Source organism: Nannospalax galili, unplaced genomic scaffold (assembly GCF_000622305.1).
Source record: "Nannospalax galili isolate Female #2095 unplaced genomic scaffold, S.galili_v1.0 scaffold401, whole genome shotgun sequence".
Lineage (NCBI taxonomy): Eukaryota > Metazoa > Chordata > Mammalia > Rodentia > Spalacidae > Nannospalax > Nannospalax galili.
Window position 1 is genome coordinate 166,121 of NW_008343975.1, and position 8,795 is coordinate 174,915.

Genomic DNA, 8,795 nt, shown 5'->3' on the forward strand with positions numbered 1-8,795 from the left:
TTGGCCTGGAAATGGTAAACACTAAACAAAGCAGATGAGGTCACCTTGGAAGTAAGGAGGGTTCCGGAAGAGGAAATGACGGCCACCTGGTGTGCTGCCATGACAGATGAGAAGGTAGGGTGGTCACTGGGGTTGAGATGTGTGTTCAGAGAAGACATTGTGTTAGTCCCTGGTCCCGTTGTGTTGATGGCGGTTGGAGTAGAAATGCCAGTGGCTTTGATGGGCCCCAAGATGAGGGCAGAGGTGATGGAAGGCCCAAGACCCTGGGGGAGCTTTATGTGTATTTTGCCTGCATGCGTGTAAGTGCAGCATGTCATGCAATGCCCAGTAGAAATGCCAGTGGCTTTGATGGGCCCCAAGATGAGGGCAGAAGTGATGGAAGGCCCAAGACCCTGGGGGAGTTTTATGTGTATTTTGCCTGCATGCGTGTAAGTGCAGCATGTCATGCAATGCCCGTGGAAGCCATAAGAGGGCGTTGGAGCCCCTGGAACCAGAGTCACAGACAGTTGTTAGCTGCCATGTGGGTGCTGGGAACCGAACCCAGGTCCTCTGCAAGAGCAGCCCGTGCTCTTAACCGCTGAGCATCTCTCCAGGCCTGCAGGCAGAGTTTTCGGTGCTTCTGGAAGTAGTGGTTGAGACGGACACCGTAGACACTGCCAGGACTGTGGTGACCTCAGAGGCTGTGGAGGCTGCAGAAGACCAGGGAGAAAGGAACCCAGATCCACTGGACAGCTCTGCTCAGCAGAAGAAATCCAGGATCCACCAGACAGCTAAAGAGGAGGAAGGGGCCAGAGACCTAGCACTGGAGCCTGGACTGCACACCAGCTTACCCTGGGGGCTCCAGCAGTGACCTCCCAGGAGACCCCAGGACACAGGCATGTAAAGAGGGAGTGTATTCCCTCCAGACCTGCTCATTAAGTAATTATCCCTCATGTGGGTTCGGCCTGGAGCTCATTAAGGGATTTCCATGTGGGTTTCCGGGTAGGAAGAAGACAAAAGGTCTCAGGGGATCCACACTGGATTGGATGATTAGACTCTGGGGGAAAGAGGTTTCCAATTTGTTTTTGTTTTTGCTTTTGCTTTAATTACAGTCTGGACTGGAGGAATTCAAGGTCAGGGGCTGGGCTAAGGGGTCTGGCATTCCTCCCAGGGCCACTCGGTTCTGGGAGCTATGCTGAGCCACAACTGCCCTGACAACCTTAAACCAAGCATCCTTTTCTCCCAGGCTCCACAGCCCTCTCCCAGAACCCCAGGAGTCCCTGTCTGCCGCAAGCTTTCATCAGAGACCCAAGTCTGGGGTCCTTCTGACACCTGGGATACCTTCTTTCGGAAACCCAACTTCCATCCTGCCCCCAGCAGAGCCTGTGTATGGTGGAACATCTGGAGGGAACTCCAGCCTGAGACAGCCCAGAAAATTCAAACCCTGCTGGGATTCCCGAAAATGGGAAGTGAAAAGTAGCCAGAAGTGATCAATGGCCCCACTGCCTGGTTCTGGTTGGACTCCAGTTGGAAGGTGTGTAGCACAGGAGTGCACATCTAGGCTGTGCAGGTGATGGGTAATATTCTGTGTGACTGATACAGGACTTTGGCACAGGACTGGTGTCCTAACAAAACGGGCTGCTCATAAATACAGGTCTAAATTATTTGAGGTGCTACTCTATTCCACATTGTAATTCCTGCTGAATTATTTCATTTTAATGATCCTGTATTTGTGTCTGGGGGTCGGGGGAAACTGTGTCTTATACTTCTTTTTATCTTCAACAGACTATATAATAGGTGCTTAACAATACTTGTTTATGGGGCTGGGGAGATGGCTGAGTAGTTGAGGACACATACAGCTCTTGCAGAGGAACCAAGTTTGCACCCACATCTGGCAGCTTAGGACCACTTGTAACTCCAGCTTTGGGGGATGGGGATCTGAAGCTCTCTTCTGGCCTCCATGGGCAGTGCTCCCACGTGCATAGTGACACTCAAACACATGTACACATAATAAAAAATAGAATAAAAAACCCCACTTCCTTATTAATAGCAACATATTCCCTTTCCCCTTATTCTGTCACTATGAAAATAAATCCAGCTTAGCTGAGCTTTTATCTAAACCCAGAAAAGCCACTTTGGAAAAACAGAAATTCTGTTTCTCTTTTCTGGCCTCTGAAGACCTATCCTGCCCTCCAGCCCCTCCTGTCCCACCCTCCAGCCCCTCCTGTCCCACCCTCCAACCCTTCCTATACAAGGTCATCCATTAGGCAAGGCTGTCAGCCAGGGACGCCAACCAGTGTTCCCTTCCTAGAGTCCACTGAGTCATACTTTATAAATGTATTACACTTTATTACAAACGACTGACAGAAGGAAACTGTCATCGATGCACTGTTTCCCCCAACCCAAATCAGGTAAAAGAGTTGTGATAAGTTGCAAAGAAAATCCACAAAGCACACCCACATTATCGAAATGGAGGGAAATCGGAACATGGCAGTGGGCACCGCAGGGGTTGGGGAAAAGCCAGCTGGGTGGCGCCTGCAAGCACCAGCTTTTGATGGAAGAGACAGGAACACAGATGCTAAGTGGGGAACTAGCAGGAAGGGTGGGGACAGGCTGGGTGGGCAAACAAAAGCCCCTGTGTGTGTACCCACCTACCACAGACATCAGGAAAAACCTGAGCACTCAGGAGGAAGAGGGAGGAGCCATCAGTGGGGGATGTTTGTGACATTTGGGGGGTTTTCCTTTCTCCAGACAATGAAGAGGATGGAAAATACTTCAATCGTCTTTTATCCTTAGGTCCTTTTTTTTTAATTAAAAAAAGATCAAGTACCCTCGGAGTTCAGAAGTGAGATGCACGATGCAAACCCTTAAGTGACGGTGGGTGGAACAATATGACTCAGTCTTAAAACCTGGGCACTCTGCCTCCTTCCTCCGGGCCTGCAGGACCCCAGGCTCACAATCCACTCTGCGACGTTGCCTTCGGAGGCTCCTGCAGCTCCCGCTCAGCCCCACTCCTCTCCGGACTCAGTGACCTGTGCGGTCCCGCCGTGTCCTTCACACACCTTACTCACATCTCTTTCTACAGAGAACACTTGCCTCATCCATTCTTTCTTCTCTTTCCTCAAAACATGCATCGTTTGTCCTTACCGCCTCATGCCCCACGGGTCAGTTAAGAACACACACCTCTGACGGAGGGTTACGGCTGCTGTCTGTCGGTTTTCACTGGCCTGAGTCTGGGAATCAGAATTTTAAGTCTAGTTCGGCTCCCAGGAAGGGGGAAGAGCCTGGAAGAGCAGCGGGCGGAGGTCGAAGATCATCGAGGATAAGGCGTCTGGTTCAGGTTCTTATTCTGCTGCTCCATCAGGTAGACGGGGTAGGAATTGCGGCCCCCGCGGTCCTCTGGGTCGTTGTCCTCTGGGTCGTTGTCGTTGTGGGCGATTGCACGCCGAGATCGAGATGCACAGGACACCTGAGATGGGCAGAGCAAGGAGTGAGACGTCTCCCAGGGCTGCTGGCTTTCCTCGTCCTCTGATCCTGAACTTTGCCCTGTGGTGCCCCCTCCCACCGTCCACCCCACCCTCTGTGTCCTCATACCTTCCACCTAAGACAATCAGCACCTCTGTTCCTGAACTTTGCCCTGTGGTGCCCCCACCCCCGACCGTCCACCCCACCCTCTGTGTCCTCATACCTTCCACCTAAGACAATCAGCGACTGCCAAATTTTCTTTCACACCCTTCTGTGTCAGCCACAACCCTCTCCCTGCTCCAGCTGTTCACTTCTTACCCGTTGTTTTTCTTCTCCGCCTCCATGATGGCTCTTCTCCTAAGCTTGTTACTCCCTCTAACTGACCCCAACCTCTCCTCAACTCTCTCTCACTCTCGCTCTCGCTCTCTCTCGTTCATTGCCCTTACCAAAAATATCAGGCCAATGAAGATCAGCAGCAGGATCACAGCCACCAGGACCACAATAACTATGGCCCATGCAGGGAAGGAATTGCTCTCCCCTATCACCCCCGAAGCAAGGAGGCCTCCATGTGGGCTGTGGGTGTTCTGCTGGGTGTGGCTCGTGTCACCTGGGGCTCCTGATGTGTTGGACCTCAGATCCATTCTAGATGTCAAAGAGCCAGTGGGCCCTCTGCGTGTAGTCTTGGTTTTGTTTAAATGACAGGTTGTCCGCTTGCCTCCCGTGACCTTGACTGGAGGGCTCATGGTCTTCAAGTCTGCTCCTGTTTTCTCTGGCTTTTCTGTGGATTTTGTGGTTTTGGTGCCTAGTGTGGTTTTCCTCTGGAATACTGTGGGAGTTTGTGAGACTCTGGTGGCATTCTCCGTGTGTGCTGTGGTCTCTTCTGGGTGCTCTGTAGACTTTTCTGAGACCTGTGTCATCTTTTCGTTGGCCAATGTGGTCTCTCCCTCCGACTCTGTAGACATCGGGTGGGCTCTTGTGGTCCCCTCATGGGTAGATACAGTCCCTTCATACTCGCCGGCTGATGGGGTCTCTTTGACTTGTTTTGTAGTTTGATGGAGGGGCTCCTCTGAGGAAAATGGAGTCCTGTAATCTTCAGTTCCTTTTGATGTTGCTGGGGTCCTCGAAGGTTGATAGGTTGTCCTTGGGGCGTCTGTGGGTTTCACTGAGGAAGAGGTGTTTTTTCTGTTGATCTCTGAGTCATGGGAAGGAACTGTGGCCTTAGGTGAGGAGGTCCCTAACATGGTTACGGTACTCTCCATAGGTCTGTCAGCTGTAGCTGAATTCCGGGTTACTCTGGTTTTTCCTGTTGTGGACTTACAAGTTGTTTTGCCCCTGGGTGCTGAAGTGGGATGGCTTCTATCAGTGGCGTTAGCATCATCGGCTGCACGTCCATTCCGGATCATTGGGTCATTTCTTTGACTGCTGGTGTTCCATTCAGTAGCGGGAGTCATTTCATTATGAACAGTGGCTTTGGAATTGTCTACACTGTGTACTGGTTTGGCACGGTGTGTGGTGTTGCAGTGTCTTTTGGGTTTTGGGGTTGCCACAGACTTAGGGAGGTCTGGAAGTTGTTGTCCTGAGTTCAGATCAGCATGGCCAGAGGGAGTCCTATGAATAAGGCCCGGAGCGAGGGATGGTAAATGAGCCGATGTGGAAGATTCACTGGTCTTCTGAAGTTCATGAACTGTGGTAACGCCTGTGGAGGGAGAGGGACAAATAGAAGCCTCTCTAACTTCTCCCGTCCCTTGCTGGGCGTCCCTCAGAGCCCGGATACGCCCACCCAAGTAGTCTCATTAGAGTACTGTGACATCTGATCCCGTTCCCACCTCCAGCCCCCAACCTTTGCTCGGGCTGTGCCTTCAGCCAAAATGCAGTCTCTCTCCTTCCCTGCATCTATTCGACTGTCTTCTCAGAGCCTCTGGCCCCTTTCCTGGTTCCTCCAAGCGGATCCCCAGCACCATCCCTGTTCCCTGTCTCTTACTTCTGTGCCTGCCACTGTCTACTTCCTACCACACATATCCAATTATTAGGGTTTTTTAAAATTTATTTTATGTGTATGAGTGTATTGCCTGCGTGTATGTAAGGGCACCCAATGCCAGCAGAGGTCAGAAGAGGGTGTCGGACCCCTGGAGTTATGGATTGCTGCTAGCCGCTGTGTGGGTGCTGGGAATCGAACCCAGGTCCTCTGCAAGAGCAGCCAATGCTCTTAATTGTTGAGCCATCTCTCCAGCCCCCCTCCCCCATTATAAGGTTTGGAGAGCTGGGATTGACTGTCATTTTGTGTGGTGGGTGTTCCCTTAGGGTTTATAGACTTGAAGATTACAACCACCTTTGCATGGAAGAGCCAAGGGGAAAAGGAAACATCAGAATCTCCGTGTTCCTATACCGTGCCGGCTCCGTCCCAAACGCCGTGTGTGAGAAACAAGGAGACGGTTAGGGGAAGAAAACAGGAAGCTTCCGTTTTGGTGGTGAAGTTTGGTCCAGATAGAGGGCGAGGGATGCAATGATTCAGCCCTTGTGGTCCTTCCCCCATGGCCCCCCTTTCCAGCACACGTCTGGGGCTAGAGAAGGGTGGTGCTTTACGGCTCTGATGGTAGTGAGAAGGCAGCTGGATTCTGGGAGGGACTATGTTCGGGGACAGAGTGTGAAGGAGAACACCCCTAATCAGCGGGCAGACAGAAAAACAACTGGACAGGGACAGGACCTGTCTCCAGTTCTGACCAGCAGGAGAGCCAGGAGGTCACCAGGGAGCAAACAGGAGACGTAACTGAGATTACTTAAGACTGTTAGCTCAAGGTGGCAACCAGAACCTGGACCTGTTCCCAGTCACAGGGAACCATGAGCCACCCACCTCTGTACTGACGAGGCGGGGGGCTGGTAACCCAGTCCTTGAAAGAAATACGGGAGGAGTATGTCTGCAGATGTCACTGTTTAGATCCAGGCTGTCCCCCAAAGCCCAGGAGTTAAAGGCTTAGCCCCCAGCTTGGTAGTTTTGGGGGAAGGGGTGGAACTTTTTAAAATTTATTATTTTTATTTTATGTGTATGAGTGTATTGCCTGCATGTGTGTAAGTGTGCCCATGTTGTGCAGTGCCTGCGGAGGTTAGGAGAAGGTGTCAGATTCCCTGGAACTGGAGTTACAGACGATTGTTAGCCGTCACGTGGGTTCTGGGAATCGAACCCTGGTCCTCTGCAAAAGCAGTCAGTGCTCTTAACTGCTGAGCCATTTCCGCAGTCCTGAGGTGGTGGAACTTATAGGAGCTGGGGCCCAGTGAGAGGAAATCAGGTTACTAGAGGATATTCGGGTTACTATGCCCTTGAAGAGGCTATTTGGACCCCAGCCCCTTTCTCTCATCCCTGGTCATGTGCTGAGTTGCTTTACTCTGCTATCCATTCCCATCAGGATGGGCTGCGACAGGCTCAGAACAACAGGGCCACTTAGCCATGGGCTCAGTCATCCAAAACTATGACCCCAAATAAAACCCTTGTCTTCACTCGTCAGTTGTCTCTGGTATTATGTTACAGTTCTGGAAAGCTCACTACACTGTAGGCCAGGCACCTGGTTGGTTGTTTCACAGACATTCTCTTTCTGGAATGATCTCTTAGCCCCTACCAGCTCCTTCAAAGTCGTCAACCTCCCCTATTTTTCCATCTGTGAAACTGGACTCTCCAGATAGAAAGTGGCTTCCCACAACAGTAGCAACCAGTCAACTTTTCTTAAGCTCTTCCTATAAGACAGACATGTCTCCTTTATCTCCCACAGGAACCCCTTGGGGTTGGGAACTCTTTACTGGCCTCCCAACTTTATACACGAAGAAACAAGGTTCAGAGTGGTTAAGTGATCGCCTCACAGACACCCAGCAAGTAAAGAGTGAAGTCAGAATTTTTTTAAAGACAGCTCTGGTTACCCAGCAAGTAAAGGGTGAAGTCAGAATTTTTTTAAAGACAGCTCTGGTTAACCTAGAACTTGCTTGTATACCAGGCTGCCCTCAAACTCACAAAGATCTACCTGCCTCTGCCTCCCAAGAGCTGGGATTAAAGATGTGCACCACCACACCCAGCTGGAGCCAGAATCTGAACACACCCTAGGCTGCCAGCCCCAGACTCGTACTGGTTAAGATTACAGCACAGTGTGTGGGTCAGTGCAGTCTCTCGGGGAGGGAGGCACACTGATGCCTGTGGAACTCTGAAGAATGTTTCTGATGTGTGTTTATTTAATCATCTCCACAAACTCACAATGTGCGCATTAAGGCCTTCCGTTTTTACAGATGAAGAAAAGGAGATTAAAAGAGGTTAATTAATTGGCAAAGTTCGAAACTCCACTGCTCCCTGTGCTTTTAAACATGATACAAGGGGCTGGAAAGACAGGCCAGGCACCTGGTTGGTTGTTTCACAGACATTCTCTTTCTGGAATGATCTCTTAGCCCCTACCAGCTCCTTCAAAGTCGTCAACCTCCCCTATTTTTCCATCTGTGAAACTGGACTCTCCAGATAGAAAGTGGCTTCCCACAACAGTAGCAACCAGTCAACTTTTCTTAAGCTCTTCCTATAAGACAGACATGTCTCCTTTATCTCCCACAGGAACCCCTTGGGGTTGGGAACTCTTTACTGGCCTCCCAACTTTATACACGAAGAAACAAGGTTCAGAGTGGTTAAGTGATCGCCTCACAGACACCCAGCAAGTAAAGAGTGAAGTCAGAATTTTTTTAAAGACAGCTCTGGTTAACCTAGAACTTGCTTGTATTCTCCAGCACCTTTGTGCTTTGGCGGCCCGTGTACTCAACTATAAATGACAGCGATGTTGACGGCACCACCTCCGTGAGGGTCACAGGAAGCAGGGAACATAGCACTTCCAAAGTGTGCGCTGACCCCCAGCGGTCTGGTTTCATGCTCCTTCGCTCTGTCTTCCCCTGGCATGCAGAGCCTGCCTCTGTCCTCCAGCCTGCAGCAGTCAAGCCTTTTGCAATTAAACAGCACATATTGTGTCCAAGACCCCAGTCCCTGGTCCCACGTGCCTCTGCCTGCATGTCCCTCTGGGTTCTGCCAGGTACTTCTAGGACTACTCCAGGCCAGCTCTGGAGTTCCAGGCCCTAGCCAAGTCTGAAGACAGACTGGTTCTGTGGACAAATACTGGGCCAGGGGGCTTCACTCGCCTTGAGTGACTCTCTTCTCTCCGTGCCTTGACTTGACTCTCTGCTGGACACAACCATGTGCCCAGCTCTGCCTCATATCCCAGTCCCATCCAAACTGTTTCTTCACCCTCTTGACCCTTCTTGCTTGGAATGCTGGTGTACTCCCGAGCTTCCCATCCCCTCCCTGCATCCCGAGCAGCCAAGCTCCAGCAGGCCTTCCC

General features: G+C 51.1%; 1 protein-coding gene across 3 annotated transcripts in view; it reads right to left on the minus strand.

Annotated features, from left to right (window-relative positions):
• Positions 1 to 2,779: 2,779 nt before the first annotated feature.
• The window catches only part of Mucl3 (mucin like 3), a 12,027-nt gene continuing 6,011 nt past the window's right edge, over positions 2,780 to 8,795 (minus strand). For 2 of the 3 annotated variants that reach the window (XM_029567029.1, XM_029567028.1), the window contains 2 exons: positions 3,891 to 5,140; positions 2,780 to 3,448 (listed from right to left, as the gene is read on the minus strand). In XM_029567029.1, coding sequence (XP_029422889.1) covers positions 3,293 to 3,448; positions 3,891 to 5,140 — 1,406 coding nt within the window. In that variant the 3' untranslated portion in view covers positions 2,780 to 3,292. Of the gene's footprint in view, positions 3,449 to 3,890; positions 5,141 to 8,226; positions 8,737 to 8,795 lie in introns of those variants that run through there. The other variant, XM_008840322.2, reaches the window with a different exon arrangement.